The sequence below is a fragment of the Bombus flavifrons genome, chromosome 10, assembly GCF_040668555.2.
Source record: "Bombus flavifrons isolate JBK064 chromosome 10, iyBomFlav1_principal, whole genome shotgun sequence".
Classification (NCBI taxonomy): Eukaryota; Metazoa; Arthropoda; class Insecta; order Hymenoptera; family Apidae; genus Bombus; species Bombus flavifrons.
The window spans coordinates 6,285,731-6,311,014 of NC_138451.1; the positions used below are offsets into that span (position 1 = coordinate 6,285,731).

General features: G+C 31.4%; 3 protein-coding genes and 3 long non-coding RNA genes across 9 annotated transcripts; 5 read left to right on the top strand and 1 right to left on the bottom strand.

Annotated features, from left to right (window-relative positions):
* The first annotated feature begins 1,749 nt into the window (after positions 1-1,749).
* On the top strand, positions 1,750-3,879 carry LOC138184177 (uncharacterized). Its single transcript, XM_069121913.1, has 7 exons — positions 1,750-1,786; positions 1,953-2,349; positions 2,440-2,653; positions 2,729-2,902; positions 3,018-3,132; positions 3,228-3,412; positions 3,516-3,879. Exons 1-7 carry the CDS (start codon positions 1,765-1,767, stop codon positions 3,747-3,749), a joined length of 1,341 nt encoding a protein of 446 aa, XP_068978014.1. The 5' UTR covers positions 1,750-1,764; the 3' UTR covers positions 3,750-3,879.
* A 1,306-nt stretch (positions 3,880-5,185) lies between these two features.
* LOC138184179 (uncharacterized) lies at positions 5,186-7,312 on the top strand. The gene is made up of 6 exons (XM_069121918.1): positions 5,186-5,781; positions 5,873-6,086; positions 6,162-6,335; positions 6,451-6,565; positions 6,661-6,845; positions 6,949-7,312. The coding sequence occupies exons 1-6, from the start codon at positions 5,408-5,410 to the stop codon at positions 7,180-7,182; spliced, it is 1,296 nt and encodes a 431-aa protein (XP_068978019.1). The 5' UTR covers positions 5,186-5,407; the 3' UTR covers positions 7,183-7,312.
* A 19-nt stretch (positions 7,313-7,331) lies between these two features.
* LOC138184191 (uncharacterized) lies at positions 7,332-7,933 on the top strand. Its single transcript, XR_011174279.1, has 2 exons — positions 7,332-7,732; positions 7,791-7,933. It is a non-coding gene; the product is annotated as an uncharacterized LOC138184191 (long non-coding RNA).
* Positions 7,934-8,568: 635 nt separating this feature from the next.
* On the top strand, positions 8,569-24,882 carry LOC138184178 (uncharacterized). Of its 4 annotated transcripts, XM_069121914.1 has the most exons (7): positions 13,186-13,333; positions 13,405-13,801; positions 13,892-14,105; positions 23,392-23,565; positions 23,681-23,795; positions 23,893-24,080; positions 24,166-24,882. In XM_069121914.1, exons 2-7 carry the CDS (start codon positions 13,428-13,430, stop codon positions 24,397-24,399), a joined length of 1,299 nt encoding a protein of 432 aa, XP_068978015.1. In that variant the 5' UTR covers positions 13,186-13,333; positions 13,405-13,427; the 3' UTR covers positions 24,400-24,882. The 4 variants fall into 4 exon arrangements, with proteins under 4 accessions (XP_068978018.1, XP_068978015.1, XP_068978016.1 ...); XM_069121917.1 differs by lacking the exons at positions 13,186-13,333; positions 13,405-13,801; positions 13,892-14,105; positions 23,392-23,565; positions 23,681-23,795 and adding exons at positions 8,569-9,203; positions 9,295-9,508; positions 9,584-9,757; positions 14,470-14,584; XM_069121915.1 differs by lacking the exons at positions 23,392-23,565; positions 23,681-23,795 and adding exons at positions 14,181-14,354; positions 14,470-14,584 and having other exon boundaries at positions 13,186-13,801.
* LOC138184187 (uncharacterized) lies at positions 12,313-18,170 on the bottom strand. Its single transcript, XR_011174274.1, has 3 exons — positions 17,758-18,170; positions 12,661-13,129; positions 12,313-12,577 (listed from the first exon to the last, which is right to left on the bottom strand). It is a non-coding gene; the product is annotated as an uncharacterized LOC138184187 (long non-coding RNA).
* Positions 16,257-17,144, top strand: LOC138184189 (uncharacterized). Its single transcript, XR_011174277.1, has 2 exons — positions 16,257-16,943; positions 17,002-17,144. It is a non-coding gene; the product is annotated as an uncharacterized LOC138184189 (long non-coding RNA).
* Positions 24,883-25,284: the final 402 nt, after the last annotated feature.

Sequence of the window (25,284 nt, forward strand, 5' to 3'; positions counted from 1 at the left end):
GATTCTACGCGAAAAAAAAAGTCGAAAATATAGAATAAAAATTTTTCGTTTGGGGCTTTGTTTTCGAGGAAGTCGACTTTGAATTTTCGCTCGGTACGCGTGCATTTTATCACGTCTCGTTATAACGGATCTCACTGTAGATCGTTGTATCGATGGAAAAATTAAAAAAAAAAAATTTTTTTAAAAGTGTTCATTCTATATTTTCGACTTCTTTTTTCGCGTAGAATCACCCACTTTCCGCTTGTACCACCAGTTACCAATCACCCTGTATAATAACTAATTATTATTAATAAAACGATCATTAATAAAACGTAAATGTTTCAGTATAATTAATACATTTATAGTATTCTGTAAAAGAAAAACATTTTTTTCAAATTTATGATCATACCAATGTTGAAGTAAAAGGAAAAGGTCAAAACTGCAATTACTTCGAAAATAAATGTCAAGGACACGAAATTAGGTAAAGGTGCACAAGCAAGTGTTTTAGCGTGCTTAGAGAACAGACTCCATTAGTTACATTATTGTATAGCCCTGGTAAGGAACATTATACATTTGCATGTTCATAGCTTAAAAATTTAGATGAATGCAATTAATAGAAAGTGCCGGGAGAAGTATGTCTATTGCATCAATTTCGGAACGTTTAACAGAAGCTGCAGGTGATAAGATTTGTATGACGGAAAACAGTGCGTCAATCGATACAGCCTTTACGGGGGAAATATGTAGAATATTAGAAAATATATATAAAAAAAAAAAAACGAAAGCAATTGGTAAATCTTGCGGATTTCATTTAACAAAATCAAAGTAGGATCGTTATCCGTCGATAAGCCATATCGAAATCGGGTGTCTTGACGATCATGCTGGACTTAGGTAAGAATAAGAAAAACAGCGAGATAATCTGTTTTATTTTATATGTTAAATGCTACAGTTGGTGATTGTTTAATTATTATCGATGGAAAGAATTTAATAGGACTAAAAATAATACAGATAGCGGCTTTAATCCACCATTATGAAGGATGTGATTTAAAATTATTTATTTGGAGATACATTAAAGAAGGAGTAAATGAATTTGCGTAGCACTGAAAGGACCATTGCCAGAACTGGCCTGTAAACTTGCAGACGCAGTAGCTGGATTGGTCTGTATCTCTGGTATTAAATAACTTTTTTATTATTAAAGTATTATTCTTTAGATTTGGCTAGATGCCCTTTACGATATTTTAGAAAGTTAATTATTAAATTCAGCTAGACCCGTGTTCTAGAATGCTCAATTTTTCAGGAAATCTCACTGCCAAAAATTCCTTGGTTTGTTCATGGTCATATCGTTTGTGTTGGATGTAGATTGAAAACACGTCAAGTCGGACATCAAATCATCAAATACGAGAATACGTCTGCTAGGATTTTACATGATTGATTATGATCTATTCATTATCCAATAACACGAATAGTTATTGACTAATGTCAATAAACGTTAATTTAATTGAAGTTTATGGTATTAAGAAACGTGCGATTTATATCTTTGAAATGTGTCTTATGAATCAAAATCGAATACGAAATTTGAGAGTGATCACAGTTATTATTGACTAATAATTCCTACGTTTAATCAATAAACGTGTTAAGTAAAGTTTGTTCATTTCCTCGGCCAGGCTGCTGTATAGTTAAATTAGCCGCGGTAGCTTTTACCTTATTGTAGTACCAGGTATTTGCGCTACAGTGAGCCACAGGTTTATACTGTTTCAAAATGTGCATATGCTGATAATGTTCTAACCTATGTTTCTCCTTTTTCGGATTCGTAAATAGCCGAAAATTTTTTATGTTCTTTTTAGATCCTTTTGCAAATTTTCAGAATAGGTTTGAAATAATTTAACCTAAAATTGAGTAATACAGGTATATTCCAGGATTTTGTGTTAAAATTCGGTTATCTCAAAAAGCTTATGAGAAATATACAAATTTCACAGATGCGGATATAATACGTGTAAAAATGGCATCGATTGAATCCAACAAAGTAACTAATGTAGAAGTTCAAAACGAGACGAATACGTCAACATCCGAAGTAATTACGACAAATAATGATCAAAATCCAAATATCTCAACTATTGCAAAAGTTGATGGGGAAACTGTTGTTTCTTCAGATTTATTCGCTTACGATCCAGCGAAATATTCTTTCTGCAGAGAAAAGAGTATAGTTAATATTCTAAAAGTTGGCGAATCGGGTACCCTCGAATTTCTGGAAGAAATAAGGAAGGGTGTATATGGTATTGCAATATGGCCTGCGAGTGCAGCCTCTGATTATGAGAAATTATTGGATCAATACGATATAGTGATCCCGGAAACAACTCAATGGAAAAATCGTAGGTAAATAATAGCAATATCTTATACATTACTCAAACAAGTTAATTAAACAAAAAAACGTTAATATACTTTGCAAACATTATTAATTTTTAGACCAAATATAGGAGATTTTGTATTTGGTCAAAGATTGGACGGAGATTGGATTAGGGGATATGTTATATGTGTGCTACCATTCTTAAAACTGGCTATGATCGACGAATCTAAATTAGTGCTAGTTAGTAACCTTGCTACATGCGAAAAACCCCTTTCAGATATGTATGCATTTAGTGGAGTATGTGAATTAACTGATACTACATATAAATTGGAGGTAAGATGTACGGTAACTAATATGCTGTTAAATATAATGTATGTTAATTCTTAATTTCTCAACTACAACTTGTAGGAAGATGAGGATTATCACTTTAGAGTAATAGGCCAAACAGATAATGAGAAACCAGACGAATTTGAAGTATTAATTCTTATTGGAGATTCTGAGTTAAAAGCTACTATAAAGCCTTGGATTCCAATGCCGGAACAATTGGGTGTACCGTATACTGATTTGGATTATGGAGCTACGGTATGATTTTTGGTTTTAATTTAAATAAAAATAGTTATTATTTTACTATTATTTTATTTATTTTACTATTGCTTTTGGTCAAAGTATCATTTCTTTATCAATACTATTTTTGCAGGTATTGCTTACTGCTTATCAAAGTCATATAGATATGTACGTTCGTCCCATAGATACTCTAGGTTTGGCACGCTATAACTTTATTATGGAAACTGTTGCAAAATGTGCTGAGACATGTATGTTATATGGTTCATAACATTTGATAAGAATTAAACTAACCTTGTATAAACTCGTATAAAACAAAAATACCATTTTTCTTTCTTTTCTAAAGCTGAATTTTTGGAAGATCCATATATTGGGGAATTTGTATTAGCAGTGCGTGCTGATGGCAATTATTATCGTGGACGTGTTCTTACTGTAAAGAAAAAAAGTGTGGAGGTTCTGTTTTGTGATCTTGCTTGTAGAGAAGATGTAGATAGGAAGAAAATTAAGATTTTTCCTGAATATTTGAAGAAGGTGGGTTATAATTTAATATATGTTAGATAATATATTTTAAAAGTATTTATATCTATTTAATCTATTTAATCTATTTAATCTGTTAATCCAATTTTTACAATAGCTTGGATATTGTACATCAAGTATCGTTCTACAAGGTGTTCCTAAAAATGTCCCTCCGTTACGATCAATAATTAATATTCTGGACAACCTAGTGGAAAATAAAGTCCCTCTGATATGTACATATGATGGTATACCAAGCAGAGAAGGTGTATATCTGAAATATCCTGACGGAAAGAGCCTTAATGATATGATATGTAAATGTATTGATCCGTATCGTGTGAAACCTTCTGAGTAAATAGAAAAATAAATCTCAGAATTAGTTGCTCCCGATAGCTGTATTAAAACAAAAATTATTGAGCGCGAACTTGTATCTGTGTGTCGTCCATAATGTGCAATTACCATTGGTTAAAGCCAAATTAATTGGTGAATGTGCATTGGTGAAGGTGCACAAGCAAGTGTTTTAACGTGCTTTGAGAAGAGACTCCATTAGTTACATTATTGTATAGCCCTGGTAAGGAACATCATACATTTGCATGTTCATAGCTTAAAAATTTAGATGAATGCAATTAATAGAAAGTGCCGGGAGAAGTATGTCTATTGCATCAATTTCGGAACGTTTAACAGAAGCTGCAGGTGATAAGATTTGTATGACGGAAAACAGTGCGTCAATCGATACAGCCTTTACGGGGGAAATATGTAGAATATTAGAAAATATATATAAAAAAAAAAAAAACGAAAGCAATTGGTAAATCTTGCGGATTTCATTTAACAAAATCAAAGTAGGATCGTTATCCGTCGATAAGCCATATCGAAATCGGGTGTCTTGACGATCATGCTGGACTTAGGTAAGAATAAGAAAAACAGCGAGATAATCTGTTTTATTTTATATGTTAAATGCTACAGTTGGTGATTGTTTAATTATTATCGATGGAAAGAATTTAATAGGACTAAAAATAATACAGATAGCGGCTTTAATCCACCATTATGAAGGATGTGATTTAAAATTATTTATTTGGAGATACATTAAAGAAGGAGTAAATGAATTTGCGTAGCACTGAAAGGACCATTGCCAGAACTGGCCTGTAAACTTGCAGACGCAGTAGCTGGATTGGTCTGTATCTCTGGTATTAAATAACTTTTTTATTATTAAAGTATTATTCTTTAGATTTGGCTAGATGCCCTTTACGATATTTTAGAAAGTTAATTATTAAATTCAGCTAGACCCGTGTTCTAGAATGCCCAATTTTTCAGGAAATCTCACTGCCAAAAATTCCTTGGTTTGTTCATGGTCATATCGTTTGTGTTGGATGTAGATTGAAAACACGTCAAGTCGGACATCAAATCATCAAATACGAGAATACGTCTGCTAGGATTTTACATGATTGATTATGATCTATTCATTATCCAATAACACGAATAGTTATTGACTAATGTCAATAAACGTTAATTTAATTGAAGTTTATGGTATTAAGAAACGTGCGATTTATATCTTTGAAATGTGTCTTATGAATCAAAATCGAATACGAAATTTGAGAGTGATCACAGTTATTATTGTCTAATAATTCCTACGTTTAATCAATAAACGTGTTAATTAAAGTTTGTTCATTTCCTCGGCCAGGCTGCTGTATAGTTAAATTAGCCGCGGTAGCTTTTACCTTATTGTAGTACCAGGTATTTGCGCTACAGTGAGCCACAGGTCTATACTGTTTCAAAATGTGCATATACTGATAATGTTCTAACCTATGTTTTTCCTTTTTCGGATTCGTAAATAGCCGAAAATTTTTTATGTTCTGTTTAGATCCTTTTGCAAATTTTCAGAATAGGTTTGGAATAATTTAACCTAAAATTGAGTAATACAAGTATATTCCAAGATTTTGTGTTAAAATTCGATTATCACAAAAAGCTTGTGAGAAATATAAAAATTTCAAATACGAAGATATAATAAGTGTAAAAATGACATCGGTTGATTCCAATAAAGTAACTAAGGTTGAAGTTAAAAATGAGAATGATATATCAACATCAGAAGTAATGGAGACAAATAATGATCGAAATCTAACTATCTCAACTGCTGCAAATGTTATTGAGGAAACTGTGGTTTCTTCAGATTTATTCGCCTACGATCCAGCAAAATATTCATTCTGCAAAGAAAAGAGTATAGTTAATACTCTAAATGTTGGAGGAACGGGAGCGTTCCGCTTTATGACAAAAATAAAGAACGGTGTATATGGTATTGCAATATGGCCTGACGGTACAGATGCTGATTATGAGAGTTTAGTGGATGAAATAGAAGCAGCGATTCCGGAATGTACTCAATGGTCAAAGCGTAGGTAAATAATAGTAATATCCTATACATTATTTAAACCAATTAATTAAACAAATTAAACGTTAATATACTTTGCAAAAATTATTAATTTCTAGACCAAATATAGGAGATTTTGTATTTGGTCAAAGGGTGGACAACACTTGGGTTAGGGGATATATTATATGTGTGCTACCATTCTTACAACTGGCTATGATCGACGAAGTTAAATTAGTGCGAGTTGGTCACCTAGCTACAATCGAATCACCACTTTCAGATATGTATGCATATACTGGAATATGTGAATTAACTGATACTACATATAAATTGGAGGTAAGATGTACGGTATCTAATATGCTGTTAAATATAATGTATGTTAATTCTTAATTTCTCAACTACAACTTGTAGGAATATAAGGATTATCACTTTAGAGTAATAGGCCGAACAGATAATGAGAAACCAGACGAATTTGAAGTATTAATTCTTATTGGAGATTCTGAGTTAAGAGCTACTATAAAGCCTTGGATTCCAATGCCGGAACAATTGGGTGTACCGCGTACTGATGTGGATTATGGAACTACGGTGTGATTTCTGGTTTTAATTTAAATAAAAATAGTTGTTATTTTACTATTATTTTATTTATTTTACTATTGCTTTTGGTCAAAGTATCATTTCTTTATTAAAACTATTTTTTCAGGTATTGCTTACTGCTTATCGAAGTCATGTAGTTATGTACGTTCGCCCCATAGATACTCTAGGTTTGGCACGCTATAACTTTATTATGGAAACTGTTGCAAAATGTGCTGAAACATGTATGTAATATGGATGATAACATTTGATAAGAATTAAACTAACTTTGTATAAACTCGTATAAAACAAAACTACCATTTTTCTTTCTTTTCTAAAGCTGAATTTTTGGAAGATCCATATATTGGGGAATTTGTATTAGCAGTGCGTGCTGACGGCAATTATTATCGTGGACGTGTTCTTACTGTAAAGAAAGAAAGTGTGGAGGTTCTGTTTTGTGATCTTGCTTGTAGAGAAGATGTAGATAGGAAGAAAATTAAGATTTTTCCTGAATATTTGAAGAAGGTGGGTTATAATTTAATATATGTTAGATAATATATTTTAAAAGTATTTATATCTATTTAATCTATTTAATCTATTTAATCTATTAATCCAATTTTTGCAATAGCTTGGATATTGTACATCAAGTATCGTTCTACAAGGTGTTCCTAAAAATGTCCCTCCGTTACGATCAATAATTAATATTCTGGACAACCTAGTGGAAAATAAAGTCCCTCTGATATGTACATATGATGGTCTACCTAACATGGATGGTGTATATCTGAAATATCCTGACGGAGACAGCGTTAATAATATGATATGTAAATGTATTGATCCGTATCGTGTGAAACCTTCTGAATAAATAGAAAAATAAATCTCAGAATTAGTTGCTCCCGATAGCTGTATTAAAACAAAAATTATTGAGCGCGAACTTGTATCTGTGTGTCGTCTATAATGTGCAATTACCATTGGTTAAAGCCAAATTAATTGGTGAATGTGCATTGGTGAAGGTGCACAAGCAAGTGTTTTAACGTGCTTTGAGAAGAGACTCCATTAGTTACATTATTGTATAGCCCTGGTAAGGAACATCATATATTTGCATGTTCATAGCTTAAAAATTTAGATGAATGCAATTAATAGAAAGTCTCGGGAAAACTACGTTTGTTGCATCAATTTCGGAACGTTTAACTGAAGCTGCAGGTGATAAGATTTGTATGACGGAAAACAGTGCGTCAATCGATACAGCCTTTACGGGGGAAATATGTAGAATATTAGAAAATATATATAAAAAAAAAAAAAACGAAAGCAATTGGTAAATCTTGCGGATTTCATTTAACAAAATCAAAGTAGGATCGTTATCCGTCGATAAGCCATATCGAAATCGGGTGTCTTGACGATCATGCTGGACTTAGGTAAGAATAAGAAAAACAGCGAGATAATCTGTTTTATTTTATATGCTAAATGCTACAGTTGGTGATTGTTTAATTATTATCGATGGAAAGAATTTAATAGGACTAAAAATAATACAGATAGCGGCTTTAATCCACCATTATGAAGGATGTGATTTAAAATTATTTATTTGGAGATACATTAACGAAGGAAAAAGAAAATAAGTCATAGTTGTGAGAGGAGTACTGCCAGCAGTGACCTTCAAACTTGCAAATGCAATAATTGGAGTGATGTGTATATTTCGATAATAGACAATTCCTTTATTATTAAAGAATTGTTCTTTAAATGTTTCTAGATATACGTAACGATATTTTAGAAAAATAACTGCTACATCCATTTAAAACCTGGTTCTATTATGCCCATTTTGTCTGGAAAGCTCAATGCCACCAATTCCTCAGTGTGTTCATGATGATATCATTTGTATTGGATGTAAATCAAAAACACGTCAAAACGGACGTCAATGCGTCAAACACGATAAAACGTCTGCTCCGATATTATATGATAGTCTATGATTTATTTATTATCCAATAACACAAATAGTTATTAACTAATTCCAGTAAACGTTAATTTAATTGAAGTTTATGGTATTAAAAAACGTGCGATTTATATCTTCGAATTGTATGTCTTATGTATCGAAAGTAAATACGAAACTTGAGAGTGATCACATTTATTCTTGATTAATAATTTTGACATTGAATCGATAAATTTCTTAAATAAACTTTGGTCATTGCCACGGCCACGCTGCTGTATAGTTAAATTAGTCGCGATAGCTTTTACCTTACTGTAGTACAAGGTATTTACGAGAGAGTGAGCCACAGACCTATGCTGGTTCACAATTTTCATGCACTGCTCATACATGTTTTTCAGATTCGTAAGTAAGTGATAATTTTTGATGTTTCTTTTCGATTCTTTCGCAAATTTTCAAAATAGGTTCGGAATAATTTAACTTAAAATTGATAAATACGAGAATATTCCAAGATTTTGTGCTAAAATTCGATTATCACAAAAAGCTTGTGAGAAATATAAAAATTTCAAATACGAAGATATAATAAGTGTAAAAATGACATCGGTTGATTCCAATAAAGTAACTAAGGTTGAAGTTAAAAATGAGAATGATATATCAACATCAGAAGTAATGGAGAAAAATAATGATCGAAATCTAACTATCTCTACTGCTGCAGATGTTATTGAGGAAACTGTGGTTTCTTCAGATTTATTCGCCTACGATCCAGCAAAATATTCTTTCTGCAAAGAAAAGAGTATAGTTAATACTCTAAATGTTGGAGGAACGGGTGCGTTCAATTTTAGGACAAAAATAAAGGAGGGTGTATATGGTATTCGAATATGGCCTACCGGTACAGTTCCTGATTATGAGTCGTTTTGTGATATAATGACAGCAGAGGTCCCGGAATTTACTCAATGGTCAAAGCGTAGGTAAATAATAGTAATATCCTACACATTATTTAAACAAATTAATTAAACAAATTAAACGTTAATATACTTTGCAAAAATTATTAATTTTTAGACCAAATATAGGAGATTTTGTATTTGGTCAAAGGGTGGACAGCACTTGGGTTAGGGGATATCTTATATGTGTGCTACCATTCTTATTAGTGGCTGATATCGACGAATTTGAAATAGAGCACGTTGGTCACCTTGCTACAGTCGAACCACCCCTTTCAGATATGTATGCATACACTGCAATATGTGAATTAACTGATACTACATATAAATTGGAGGTAAGATGTACGGTATCTAATATGCTGTTAAATATAATGTATGTTAATTCTTAATTTCTCAACTACAACTTGTAGGAATATGAGGATTATTACTTTAGAGTAATAGGCCGAACAGATAATGAGAAACCAGACGAATTTGAAGTATTAATTCTTGTTGGAGATTCTGAGTTAAAAGCTACTATAAAGCCTTGGATTCCAATGCCGGAACAATTGGGTGTACCGTATACTGATTTGGATTATGGAACTACGGTATGATTTTTGGTTTTAATTTAAATAAAAATAGTTAATATTTTACTATTATTTTATTTATTTTACTATTGCTTTTGGTCAAAGTATCATTTCTTTATCAATACTATTTTTGCAGGTATTGCTTACTGCTTATCAAAGTCATATAGTTGTGTACGTTCGTCCCATAGATACTCTAGGTTTGGCACGCTATAACTTTATTATGGAAACTGTTGCAAAATGTGCTGAGACATGTATGTTATATGGTTCATAACATTTGATAAGAATTAAACTAACCTTGTATAAACTCGTATAAAACAAAAATACCATTTTTCTTTCTTTTCTAAAGCTGAATTTTTGGAAGAACCATATAGTGGGGAATGGGTATTAGCAGTGCGTGCTGACGGCAATTATTATCGTGGACGTGTTCTTACTGTAATGAAAGAAAGTGTGGATGTCATGTTTGATGATCTTGGTTGTAGAGAAGATGTAGATAGGAAGAAAATTAAGATTTATCCTGAATATTTGAAGAAGGTGGGTCATAATTTAATATATGTTAGATAATATATTTTAAAAGTATTTATATCTATTTAATCTATTTAATCTGTTAATACAATTTTTACAATAGCTTGGATATTGTATGTCGAGAATCCTTCTACAAGGTGTTCCTAAAAATGTCCCTCCGTTACGATCAATAATTAATATTCTGGACAACCTAGTGGAAAATAAAGTCCCTCTGATATGTACATATGATGATATACCAAGCAGAGAAGGTGTATATCTGAAATATCCTGACGGAGAAAGCCTTAATGATATGATATGTAAATGTATTGATTCGTGTCGTGTGAAACCTTCTGAGTAAATAGAAAAATAAATCACAGATTTAGTTGCTCCCGATAGCTGTATTAAAACAAAAATTATTGAGCGCGAGCTTGTATCTGTGTGTCGTCTATAATGTGCAATTACCATTGGTTAAAGCCAAATTAATTGGTGAATGTTTAATATCAGATCGGGAAAAAAAAAAAGAAACAAAAAGAAAGCATGCATCTCATTATGCGAAATGAGAACATATTAGTTATAATGTTTGAAGCTAAAATTGAGATATTTTTAGTTAAAATAGTTAAAACATGATTTGTTTCTTGAAAGTATTTTAACATTTGTAGAAGACATTCCACTCTTTGATATTATTGTATCTTCTCAAATAGTATGTAAGATCAGTACTTTTTGAACACTTTTTTTATATTTACTTTTGTCAGTATTATGTTTTATTTCGGTGAATCTCTATATTCAACATACTTTTTGCGAGACTTGTATTTTGTGTACAATTTATAATAAATATGAAGTGAAAACAAAGAGTACGTCCAGTGCAGTTAATTCTATACTGAAAGATAAATTTGTCGTCTGTGGTAATCTTTTCACTAATAAAAATTATAAACTCTTTGTAATTTTATAATAATCACCTTTGTGTGTTTAGTACCTAATTTAATTGAAGTTAGAGCTGATTTGATGATTTATCATCCTGACCTGTCTCACAATCAGCTTACTAACCTACTTGATGTGTCTGTTCAGATGACAGATCGCCGTAAGCAACTGTAACACCTCACCATTTAAAAGTTCGTTTAATATATTAATCAAATTATAATACTTACGATAGCGTTTATAAATCAATACAGGTGATATATACAGAGTGATTGGAAACTGGAGGTACAAGCGGAGGGGGTGTGATTCTACGCGAAAAAAAAAGTCGAAAATATAGAATAAAAATTTTTCGTTTGGGGCTTTGTTTTCGAGGAAGTCGACTTTGAATTTTCGCTCGGTACGCGTGCATTTTATCACGTCTCGTTATAACGGATCTCACTGTAGATCGTTGTGTCGATGGAAAAATTTAAAAAAAGAAAATTAAAAAAAAAATGTTTATTCTATATTTTCGACTTCTTTTTTCGCGTAGAATCACCCACTTTCCGCTTGTACCACCAGTTACCAACCACCCTGTATAATAACTAATTATTATTAATAAAATGATCATTATTAAAACGTAAATGTTTCAGTATAATTAATACATTTATAGTATTCTGTAAAAAAAAAACATTTTTTTCAAATTTATGATCATACCAATGTTGAAGTAAAAGGAAAAGGTCAAAACTGCAATTACCTCAAAAATAAATGTCAAGGACACGAAATTAGGTAAAGGTGCACAAGCAAGTGTTTTAGCGTGCTTAGAGAACAGACTCCATTAGTTACATTATTGTATAGCTCTGGTAAGGAACATCATAAATTTGCATGTTCATAGCTTAAAAATTTAGATGAATGCAATTGATAGAAAGTCTCGGGAAAATTACGTCTGTTGCATCAATTTCGGAACGTTTAATTGAAGCTGCAGGTGATAAGATTTGTATGACGGAAAACAGTGCCTCAATCGATACAGCCTTTACGGGGGAAATATGTAGAATATTAGAAAATATAAAAAAAAAAAACGAAAGCAATTGGTAAATCTTGCGGATTTCATTTAACAAAATCAAAGTAGGATCGTTATCCGTGGATAAGCCATATCGAAATCGGGTGTCTTGACGATCATGCTGGACTTAGGTAAGAATAAGAAAAACAGCGAAATAATCTGTTTTATTTTATATGTTAAATGTTACAGTTGGTGATTGTTTAATTATTATCGATGGAAAGAATTTAATAGGACTAAAAATAATACAGATAGCGGCTTTAATCCACCATTATGAAGGATGTGATTTAAAATTATTTATTTGGAGATACATTAACGAAGGAGTAAATGAATTTGCGTAGCACTGAAAGGACCATTGCCAGAACTGGCCTGTAAACTTGCAGACGCAGTAGCTGGATTGGTCTGTATCTCTGGTATTAAATAACTTTTTTATTATTAAAGTATTATTCTTTAGATTTGGCTAGATGCCCTTTACGATATTTTAGAAAGTTAATTATTAAATACAGCTAGACCCGTGTTCTAGAATGCTCAGTTTTTCAGGAAATCTCACTGCCAAAAATTCCTTGGTTTGTTCATGGTCATATCGTTTGTGTTGGATGTAGATTGAAAACACGTCAAGTCGGACATCAAATCATCAAATACGAGAATACGTCTGCTAGGATTTTACATGATTGATTATGATCTATTCATTATCCAATAACACGAATAGTTATTGACTAATGTCAATAAACGTTAATTTAATTGAAGTTTATGGTATTAAGAAACGTGCGATTTATATCTTTGAAATGTGTCTTATGAATCAAAATCGAATACGAAATTTGAGAGTGATCACAGTTATTATTGACTAATAATTCCTACGTTTAATCAATAAACGTGTTAAGTAAAGTTTGTTCATTTCCTCGGCCAGGCTGCTGTATAGTTAAATTAGCCGCGGTAGCTTTTACCTTATTGTAGTACCAGGTATTTGCGCTACAGTGAGCCACAGGTCTATACTGTTTCAAAATTTGCATATACTGATAATGTTCTAACCTATGTTTTTCCTTTTTCGGATTCGTAAATAGCCGAAAATTTTTTATGTTCTGTTTAGATCCTTTTGCAAATTTTCAGAATAGGTTTGGAATAATTTAACCTAAAATTGAGTAATACAAGTATATTCCAAGATTTTGTGTTAAAATTCGGTTATCTCAAAAAGCTTGTGAGAAATATACAAATTTCACAGATGCGGATATAATACGTGTAAAAATGGCATCGATTGAATCCAACAAAGTAACTAATGTAGAAGTTCAAAACGAGACGAATACGTCAACATCCGAAGTAATTACGACAAATAATGATCAAAATCCAAATATCTCAACTATTGCAAAAGTTGATGGGGAAACTGTTGTTTCTTCAGATTTATTCGCTTACGATCCAGCGAAATATTCTTTCTGCAGAGAAAAGAGTATAGTTAATATTCTAAAAGTTGGCGAATCGGGTACGCTCGAATTTCTGGAAGAAATAAGGAAGGGTGTATATGGTATTGCAATATGGCCTGCGAGTGCAGCCTCTGATTATGAGAAATTATTGGATCAATACGATATAGTGATCCCGGAAGCTACTCAATGGAAAAATCGTAGGTAAATAATAGCAATATCTTATACATTACTTAAACAAGTTAATTAAACAAAAAAACGTTAATATACTTTGCAAAAATTATTAATTTTTAGACCAAATATAGGAGATTTTGTATTTGGTCAAAGATTGGATGGAGATTGGGTTAGGGGATATGTTATATGTGTGCTACCATTCTTAAAACTGGCTATGATCGACGAAACTAAATTAGTGCTAGTTAGTAACCTTGCTACATGCGAAAAACCCCTTTCAGATATGTATGCATTTAGTGGAGTATGTGAATTAACTGATGCTACACATAAATTTAAAGTAAGATGTACAGTATCTAATATGCTGTAAAGTGTATTGTATGTTACGTCTTAATTTTTCGACTATAACTTGTAGGAAGGTCAAGATTATCAGTTTAAAGTTACAGGCCGAACAGATAAGGAGAAACCAGACGAATTTGAAATATTAATTCTTAAAGGAGATTTTGAGTTAATAGCTACTGTAAAACCTTGGATTCCAACGCCGGAACAATTGGGAGTACCATGTGGTGATGTGAATTATGGAACCACGGTATGATTTTTGGTTTTAATTTAAATAAAAATAGTTATTATTTTACTATTATTTTATTTATTTTACTATTGCTTTTGGTCAAAGTATAGTTTCTTTATTAAAACTATTTTTTCAGGTATGCATTACTGGTTATAGAAATCATATACATATGTACGTTCGTCCCTTAGATACGCTAGGTTTGGCACGCTATAACTTTATTATGGAAACTGTTGCAAAATGCGCTGAAACATGTACGTAATATGGTTGATAACATCTTATACGAATTAAACTTAAATACAAAGTTTTGTGTAAACCGGTATAAAACAAAAATACCATTTTTCTTTCTTTTCCAAAGCTCCATTTTTGAAAGAACCAAATATTGGGCAATCAGTATTAGCACTGTCTGCTGACGGCAATTATTATCGTGCATATGTTACTAAGCTAGAAGAAGATAGAGCGCATGTTATGTACCATGATCTTGGTCGTAGAGAATATGTAGATAGGAAGAAACTTAGGATTTTTCCCGATTATTTGAAGAAGGTGGGTTATAATTTAATATATGTTTGATAATATATTTTAAAAGTATTTATATTTATTTAATCCATTTAATCTATTTAATCTGTTAATCCAATTTTTAAAATAGCTTGGATATTGTATATCAAAAATCCTTCTACAAGGTATTCCTAAAGATATCCCTCCGTTAATACCAATAATTGAAATTCTGGACAACCTAGTGGAAAATAAAGTTCCCCTGATATGTACATATGATGGTCTACCTAACATGGATGGTGTATATCTGAAATATCCTGACGGAGACAGCGTTAATAATATGATATGTAGATGTATCGAGCCGTACCGTGTAAAACCTTCTGAGTAAATAGAAAAATGAATCTCAGAATTAGTTGCTCCCGACAGTTGTATTAAAACAAAAATTATTGAGCGCGAACTTGTATCTGTGTGTCGTCTATAATGTGCAATTACCATTGGTTAAAGCCAAATTAATTGGTGAATGTTTAATATCAGATCGGGAAAAAAAAAAAAGAAACAAAAAGAAAGCATGCATCTCATTATGCAAAATGAGAACATATTAGTTATAATGTTTGAAGCTAAAATTGAGATATTTTTAGTTAAAATAGTTAAAACATGATTTGTTTCTTGAAAGTATTTTAACATTTGTAGAAGACATTCCACTCTTTGATATTATTGTATCTTCTCAAATAGTATGTAAGATCAGTACTTTTTGAACACTTTTTTTATATTTACTTTTGTCAGTATTATGTTTTATTTCGGTGAATCTCTATATTCAACATACTTTTTGCGAGACTTGTATTTTGTGTACAATTTATAATAAATATGAAGTGAAAACAAAGAGTACGTCCAGTGCAGTTAATTCTATACTGCAAGATAAATTTGTCGTCTGTGGTAATCTTTTCACTAATAAAAATTATAAACTCTTTGTAATTTTATAATAATCACCTTTGTGTGTTTAGTACCTAATTTAATTGAAGTTAGAGCTGATTTGATGATTTATCATCCTGACCTGTCTCACAATCAGCTTACTAACGTACTTGATGTGTCTGTTCAGATGACAGATCGCCGTAAGCAACTGTAACACCTCACCATTTACAAGCTCGTTTAATATAGTAATCAAAGTATAATACTTACGATAGCGTTTATGCATCAATACAGGTGATATATATAGAGTGGTGGGAAACTGGCGGTACAAGCGGAAAGGGTGTGATTCTAGGCGAAAAAAAAAGTCGAAAATATAGAATAAAAATTTTTCGTTTGGGGCTTTGTTTTCGAGGAAGTCGACTTTGAATTTTCGCTCGGTACGCGTGCATTTTATCACGTCTCGTTATAACGGATCTCACTGTAGATCGTTGTGTCGATGGAAAAATTTAAAAAAAGAAAATTAAAAAAAAAATGTTTATTCTATATTTTCGACTTCTTTTTTCGCGTAGAATCACCCACTTTCCGCTTGTACCACCAGTTACCAACCACCCTGTATAATAACTAATTATTATTAATAAAACGATCATTATTAAAACGTAAATGTTTCAGTATAATTAATACATTTATAGTATTCTGTAAAAAAAAAAACATTTTTTTCAAATTTATGATCATACCAATGTTGAAGTAAAAGGAAAAGGTCAAAACTGCAATTACCTCGAAAATAAATGTCAAGGACACGAAATTAGGTAAAGGTGCACAAGCAAGTGTTTTAGCGTGCTTAGAGAACAGACTCCATTAGTTACATTATTGTATAGCCCTGGTAAGGAACATCATAAATTTGCATGTTCATAGCTTAAAAATTTAGATGAATGCAATTGATAGAAAGTCTCGGGAAAATTACGTCTGTTGCATCAATTTCGGAACGTTTAACTGAAGCTGCAGGTGATAAGATTTGTATGACGGAAAACAGTGCGTCAATCGATACAGCCTTTACGGGGGAAATATGTAGAATATTAGAAAATATATATATAAAAAAAAAAAAACGAAAGCAATTGGTAAATCTTGAGGATTTCATTTAACAAAATCAAAGTAGGATCGTTATCCGTGGATAAGCCATATCGAAATCGGGTGTCTTGACGATCATGCTGGACTTAGGTAAGAATAAGAAAAACAGCGAAATAATCTGTTTTATTTTATATGTTAAATGCTACAGTTGGTGATTGTTTAATTATTATCGATGGAAAGAATTTAATAGGACTAAAAATAATACAGATAGCGGCTTTAATCCACCATTATGAAGGATGTGATTTAAAATTATTTATTTGGAGATACATTAACGAAGGAAAAAGAAAATAAGTCATAGTTGTGAAAGGAGCACTGCCTGCAGTGACCTTCAAACTTGCAAATGCAATAATTGGAGTGATGTGTATATTTCGATAATAGACAATTCCTTTATTATTAAAGAATTGTTCTTTAAATGTTTCTAGATATACGTAACGATATTTTAGAAAAATAACTGCTACATCCATTTAAAACCGGGTTCTAGAATGCCCATTTTGTCTGGAAAGCTCAATGCCACCAATTCCTCAGTGTGTTCATGATGATATCATTTGTATTGGATGTAAATCAAAAACACGTCAAATCGGACGTCAATGCGTCAAACACGATAAAACGTCTGCTCCGATATTATATGATAGTCTATGATTTATTTATTATCCAATAACACAAATAGTTATTAACTAATTCCAGTAAACGTTAATTTAATTGAAGTTTATGGTATTAAAAAACGTGCGATTTATATCTTCGAATTGTATGTCTTATGTATCGAAAGTAAATACGAAACTTGAGAGTGATCACATTTATTCTTGATTAATAATTTTGACATTGAATCGATAAATTTCTTAAATAAACTTTGGTCATTGCCACGGCCACGCTGCTGTATAGTTAAATTAGTCGCGGTAGCTTTTACCTTACTGTAGTACAAGGTATTTACGCGAGAGTGAGCCACAGACCTATGCTGGTTCACAATTTTCATGCACTGCTCATACATGTTTTTCAGATTCGTAAGTAAGTGATAATTTTTGATGTTTCTTTTCGATTCTTTCGCAAATTTTCAAAATAGGTTCGGAATAATTTAACTTAAAATTGATAAATACGAGAATATTCCAAGATTTTGTGCTAAAATTCGATTATCACAAAAAGCTTGTGAGAAATATAAAAATTTCAAATACGAAGATATAATAAGTGTAAAAATGACATCGGTTGATTCCAATAAAGTAACTAAGGTTGAAGTTAAAAATGAGAATGATATATCAACATCAGAAGTAATGGAGACAAATAATGATCGAAATCTAACTATCTCAACTGCTGCAAATGTTATTGAGGAAACTGTGGTTTCTTCAGATTTATTCGCCTACAATCCAGCAAAATATTCTTTCTGCAAAGAAAAGAGTATAGTTAATACTCTAAATGTTGGAGGAACGGGTGCGTTCGGATTTGCAACAGAAATAAACGAAGGTGTATATGGTATTCGAATATGGCCTACCGGTACAGTTCCTGATTATGAGTCGTTTTGTGATATAATGTCAGCAGCGGTCCCGGAATTTACTCGATGGCCAAAGCGTAGGTAAATAATAGTAATATCCTATACATTATTTAAACAAATTAATTAAACAAATTAAACGTTAATATACTTTGCAAAAATTATTAATTTTTAGACCATATATAGGAGATTTTGTATTTGGTCAAAGGGTGGACAGCACTTGGGTTAGGGGATATCTTATATGTGTGCTACCATACTTATTAATGGCTGATATCGACGAATATAAATTAGAGCAAGTTGGAGAGCTTGCTACAGTCGAACCACCCCTTTCAGATATGTATGCATACACTGCAATATGTGAATTAACTGATACTACATATAAATTGGTGGTAAGATGTACGGTATCTAATATGCTGTTAAATATAATGTATGTTAATTCTTAATTTCTCAACTACAACTTGTAGGAAGATGAGGATTATTACTTTAGAGTAATAGGCCGAACAGATAATGAGAAACCAGACGAATTTGAAGTATTAATTCTTGTTGGAGATTCTGAGTTAAAAGCTACTATAAAGCCTTGGATTCCAATGCCGGAACAATTGGGTCCACTGTTTACTGATGTGGATTATGGAGCTACGGTATGATTTTTGGTTTTAATTTAAATAAAAATAGTTATTATTTTACTATTATTTTATTTATTTTACTATTGCTTTTGGTCAAAGTATCATTTCTTTATTAAAACTATTTTTTCAGGTATTGCTTACTGCTTATCGAAGTCATATATATCTGTACGTTCGTCCCATAGATACTCTAGGTTTGGCACGCTATAACTTTATTATGGAAACTGTTGCAAAATGTGCTGAAACATGTATGTAATATGGTTCATAACATTTGATAAGAATTAAACTAACTTTGTATAAACTCGTATAAAACAAAAATACCATTTTTCTTTCTTTTCTAAAGCTGAACTTTTGGAAGATCCATATATTGGGGTATTTGCATTAGCACTGCGTGATGACGGCAATTATTATCGTGCACATGTTATGTCTGTAAAGAAAGAAAGTGTGGAGGTTATGTTTTGTGATCTTGGTCGTACAGAATATGTAGATAGGAAGAAAATTAAGATTTTTCCTGAATATTTGGAGAAGGTGGGTTATAATTTAATATATGTTAGATAATATATTTTAAAAGTATTTATATCTATTTAATCCATTTAATCTATTTAATCTGTTAATCCAATTTTTACAATAGCTTGGATATTGTACATCAAGTGTCGTTCTAAAAGGTGTTCCTAAAAATATCCCTCCGTTACGATCAATAGTTAATGTTCTGGACAACCTAGTGGAAAATAAAGTCCCTCTGATATGTACATATGATGATATACCAAGCAGAGAAGGTGTATATCTGAAGTTTCCTGACGGAGAAAGCCTTAATGATATGATATGTAATTGTATTGATCCGTGTCGTGTGAAACGTTCTGAGTAAATAGAAAAATAAATCTCAGAATTAGTTGCTCCCGATAGCTGTATTAAAACAAAAATTATTGAGCGCGAACTTGTATCTGTGTGTCGTCTATAATGTGCAATTACCATTGGTTAAAGCCAAATTAATAGGTGAATGTTTAATATCAGATCGGGAAAAAAGAAAAAAGAAACAAAAAGAAAGCATGCATCTCATTATGCAAAATGAGAACATATTAGTTATAATGTTTGAAGCTAAAATTGAGATATTTTTAGTTAAAATAGTTAAAACATGATTTGTTTCTTGAAAGCATTTTAACATTTGTAGAAGACATTCCACTCTTTGATGTTATTGTATCTTCTCAAATAGTATGTAAGATCAGTACTTTTTGAACACTTTTTTATATTTACCTTTGTTAGTATTATGTTATATTTCGGTGAATCTCTATATTCAACATACTTTTTGCGAGACTTGTATTTTGTGTAAAATTTATAATAAATATGAAGTGAAAATAAAGAATACGTCCAGTGCAGTTAATTTTATACTGAAAGATAAATTTGTCGTCTGTGGTAATCTTTTCACTAATAAAAATTATAAACTCTTTGTAATTTTATAATAATCACCTTTGTGTGTTTAGTACCTAATTTAATTGAAGTTAGAGCTGATTTGATGATTTATCATCCTGACCTGTCTCACAATCAGCTTACTAACCTACTTGATGTGTCTGTTCAGATGACAGATCGCCGTAAGCAACTGTAACACCTCACCATTTACAAGCTCGTTTAATATAGTAATCAAAGTATAATACTTACGATAGCGTTTATGCATCAATACAGGTGATATATATAGAGTGGTGGGAAACTGGCGGTACAAGCGGAAAGGGTGTGATTCTAGGCGAAAAAAAAAGTCGAAAATATAGAATAAAAATTTTTCGTTTGGGGCTTTGTTTTCGAGGAAGTCGACTTTGAATTTTCGCTCGGTACGCGTGCATTTTATCACGTCTCGTTATAACGGATCTCACTGTAGATCGTTGTGTCGATGGAAAAATTTAAAAAAAGAAAATTAAAAAAAAAATGTTTATTCTATATTTTCGACTTCCTTTTTCGCGTAGAATCACCCACTTTCCGCTTGTACCACCAGTTACCAACCACCCTGTATAATAACTAATTATTATTAATAAATCGATCATTATTAAAACGTAAATGTTTCAGTATAATTAATACATTTATAGTATTCTGTAAAAAAAAAAAAAACATTTTTTTCAAATTTATGATCATACCAATGTTGAAGTAAAAGGAAAAGGTCAAAACTGCAATTACCTCGAAAATAAATGTCAAGGACACGAAATTAGGTAAAGGTGCACAAGCAAGTGTTTTAGCGTGCTTAGAGAACAGACTCCATTAGTTACATTATTGTATAGCCCTGGTAAGGAACATCATAAATTTGCATGTTCATAGCTTAAAAATTTAGATGAATGCAATTGATAGAAAGTCTCGGGAAAATTACGTCTGTTGCATCAATTTCGGAACGTTTAACTGAAGCTGCAGGTGATAAGATTTGTATGACGGAAAACAGTGCGTCAATCGATACAGCCTTTACGGGGGAAATATGTAGAATATTAGAAAATATATATATATAAAAAAAAAAAAAACGAAAGCAATTGGTAAATCTTGAGGATTTCATTTAACAAAATCAAAGTAGGATCGTTATCCGTGGATAAGCCATATCGAAATCGGGTGTCTTGACGATCATGCTGGACTTAGGTAAGAATAAGAAAAACAGCGAAATAATCTGTTTTATTTTATATGTTAAATGCTACAGTTGGTGATTGTTTAATTATTATCGATGGAAAGAATTTAATAGGACTAAAAATAATACAGATAGCGGCTTTAATCCACCATTATGAAGGATGTGATTTAAAATTATTTATTTGGAGATACATTAACGAAGGAAAAAGAAAGTAAGTCATAGTTGTGAAAGGAGCACTGCCAGCAGTGACCTTCAAACTTGCAAATGCAATAATTGGAGTGATGTGTATATTTCGATAATAGACAATTCCTTTATTATAAAAGAATTGTTCTTTACATGTTTCTAGATATACGTAACGATATTTTAGAAAAATAACTGCTACATCCATTTAAAACCGGGTTCTAGAATGCCCATTTTGTCTGGAAAGCTCAATGCCACCAATTGCTCAGTGTGTTCATGATGATATCATTTGTATTGGATGTAAATCAAAAACACGTCAAATCGGACGTCAATGCGTCAAACACGATAAAACGTCTGCTCCGATATTATATGATAGTCTATGATTTATTTATTATCCAATAACACAAATAGTTATTAACTAATTCCAGTAAACGTTAATTTAATTGAAGTTTATGGTATTAAAAAACGTGCGATTTATATCTTCGAATTGTATGTCTTATGTATCGAAAGTAAATACGAAACTTGAGAGTGATCACATTTATTCTTGATTAATAATTTTGACATTGAATCGATAAATTTCTTAAATAAACTTTGGTCATTGCCACGGCCACGCTGCTGTATAGTTAAATTAGTAGCGATAGCTTTTACCTTACTGTAGTACAAGGTATTTACGCGAGAGTGAGCCACAGACCTATGCTGGTTCACAATTTTTATGCACTGCTCAAACATGTTTTTCAGATTCGTAAGTAAGTGATAATTTTTGATGTTTCTTTTCGATTCTTTCGCAAATTTTCAAAATAGGTTCGGAATAATTTAACTTAAAATTGATAAATACGAGAATATTCCAAGATTTTGTGCTAAAATTCGATTATCACAAAAAGCTTGTGAGAAATATAAAAATTTCAAATACGAAGATATAATAAGTGTAAAAATGACATCGGTTGATTCCAACAAAGTAACTAATGTTGAAGTTAAAAATGAGAATGATATATCAGCATCAGAAGTAATGCAGACAAATAATGATCAAAATCCAAATACCTCAACTGTTGTAAACGTTGACGAGGAAACTGTGGTTACTTCAGTAATATCCACTTGCAATAAAGCAATATACTCTTTCTGCAAAGAAAAAAGTATAGTTAATGTTCTAACCGTTGGAGATGTGGGTAATCTCGAAATTCAAGCCGAACTAAAGAATAATATATACGGTATTACATTATTGCCTAATAGTGCAGAACGTCATTTTGATAAATTAATGGCCGCATTATCTGCAGTGGTCCCGGAAGATGTTCAATGTTCAAAAAATAAGTAAATAATAGCAATGTGTTACACATTATTTCAACAAATTAAACGTTAATATAGTTTGTAAAATTATTTATTTTTAGTCCAAATATAGGAGATTTGTTATATGGTCAAAAAATGAACGAAGATTGGGTTAGGGGATATATTATATCTCAGCTACCATTCTTAAAAATGGCTATTATAGACGAAGCTAAAATAGGGACAATTAATAACATTGCTACATGCGATAAAATCTTTTCAGATATTTACGCATTTGGTGCACTATGTGAAGTAACTGATGCTAGGCATAAATTTGAAGTAAGATCTGTAATATCTAATATGTTGTTATATATAATGTATGTTACTTTTTAATTTCTCAATTATAAATTCTAGGAAGGTGATGTATGTGAGTTTGAAGTACCAGGCCAAACACGCAATAAAGAACAAGACGGATATGAAATATTAATTCATACAAATGATGCTAAGGTAAAAGCTACTGTAAAGCCTTGGATTCCAACACCTGAACAAATAGGAGTACAGTGTGCTGAAGTGAATAATGAAACTGAGGTATGATTTTTGGTTTCAATCTAGATAAAAATAGTTATTATTTTACTATTATTTTATTTATTTTACTATTGCTTTTGGACAACGTATCATTTCTTTATGAAAACCATTTTTCCAGGTATACATTACTGGTTATCGAAATCATATACATCTGTATGTTCGTCCCATAAATATTGTAGGTTTGGAACATTATAACCATGTTATGCAAACTGTTGCGAAATGCGCTGAAAAATGTACGTAATATAGTTGATAACATTTAATAAGAATTAAGCTAACTCTGTATAAGCCCGTATAAAATAAAAATACCATTTTCTTTTTCTTTTCTTAAAGCTCCATTTTTAAGAAAACCACCAGATATTGGAGATATGGTAATAGCTCAGTCTGCTGACGAAAATTATTATCGTGCATTTGTTACTAGGGTAGAAGATGGTAGAATTACAATTTTATATCTTGATCTTGGTAGAAAAGAAGTTACAGATATGAAGAAACTTAAGATTTTACCTGATAATTTGAAGGAGGTGGGTTATAATTTAATATATGTATGATAATATAGTTTGGAAGTATTTATATCTATTTAATCTATTAATCCAATTTTTAAAAAAGCTCCAATATTGTATGACAAAGGTCGTACTAAAAGATGTTCCTAGAGATATTCCTCTGATAAAAGAAATAGATGATTATCTGGCTAACATAGTAGCAACTAAAGTTCCCCTGTTATGTACATATGATGGTATACCTTCCATAGACGGTGTATATCTGAAATTTCGTGATGGAGAAAGCGTTAATAATATGATATGTAAATTTCTCAAACCGAAACCTAAGGAAGATGCTGAGTAAATAGAAATATGAATCTCAGAATTAGTTGTTTCCGATAGCTGTATTAAAGTAAAAATTATTGAGCGTGTTCCGGAACCTGGAATGTATAATGTGGAATTACCATTGGTTAAAGCCAAATCAATTGGAGAATGTTTAATATCAGATTGTGGGAAGAAAAAGAAACAAAAAAGCATGCATCTCATTATGCAAAAGGAGAACATATTAGTTATAATGTTTGAAGCTAAAATTGAGATATTTTTAGTTAAAATAGTTAAAACATGATTTGTTTCTTGAAAGTATTTTAACATTTGTAGAAGACATTCCACTCTTTGATATTATTGTATCTTCTCAAATAGTATGTAAGATCAGTACTTTTTGAACACTTTTTTTATATTTACTTTTGTCAGTATTATGTTTTATTTCGGTGAATCTCTATATTCAACATACTTTTTGCGAGACTTGTATTTTGTGTACAATTTATAATAAATATGAAGTGAAAACAAAGAGTACGTCCAGTACAGTTAATTCTATACTGAAATATAAATTTGTCGACTCTGCAATCTTTTCACTAATAAAGATTATAAACTTTTTGTAATTTTATAATAGGCACCTTTGTGTGTTGAGTACCTAATTTAATTGAAGTTATAGCTGATTTGATGATTTCTCATCCTAACCTATCTCACTATCAGCTTACTAACCTACTTGATGTGTCTGTTCAGATGACAGATCGCTGTAAGCAGCTGTCCGATTTAAATGATACGAGGCATTCAAGCAATAGAAATAATAAATGATGCATGTTCAGATAAGATATATTTACGGGTGTCTACTACGTAAGAATATTAATGCCATGAAAGGATGGCATACTTATGACAGCGTTTATGCAGCAATACAGGTGATATATATAAT

Excerpts from the sequence above, each read along its gene's own strand:
- LOC138184177 (XM_069121913.1), top strand. The coding sequence starts at position 1,765 with ATGTTTCTCCTTTTTCGGATTC. Across the intron at positions 2,350-2,439 it reads ACTCAATGGAAAAATCGTAG|ACCAAATATAGGAGATTTTG; the intron begins GTAAATAATAGC and ends ATTAATTTTTAG. Across the intron at positions 3,413-3,515 it reads TTCCTGAATATTTGAAGAAG|CTTGGATATTGTACATCAAG; the intron begins GTGGGTTATAAT and ends TTTTTACAATAG.
- LOC138184179 (XM_069121918.1), top strand. The coding sequence starts at position 5,408 with ATGACATCGGTTGATTCCAATAAAGTAACTAAGGTTGAAGTTAAAAAT. Across the intron at positions 5,782-5,872 it reads ACTCAATGGTCAAAGCGTAG|ACCAAATATAGGAGATTTTG; the intron begins GTAAATAATAGT and ends ATTAATTTCTAG. Across the intron at positions 6,566-6,660 it reads TGCAAAATGTGCTGAAACAT|CTGAATTTTTGGAAGATCCA; the intron begins GTATGTAATATG and ends TCTTTTCTAAAG.
- LOC138184178 (XM_069121917.1), top strand. The coding sequence starts at position 8,830 with ATGACATCGGTTGATTCCAATAAAGTAACTAAGGTTGAAGTTAAAAAT. Across the intron at positions 9,509-9,583 it reads ATACTACATATAAATTGGAG|GAATATGAGGATTATTACTT; the intron begins GTAAGATGTACG and ends TACAACTTGTAG. Across the intron at positions 24,081-24,165 it reads TACCTGATAATTTGAAGGAG|CTCCAATATTGTATGACAAA; the intron begins GTGGGTTATAAT and ends TTTTTAAAAAAG.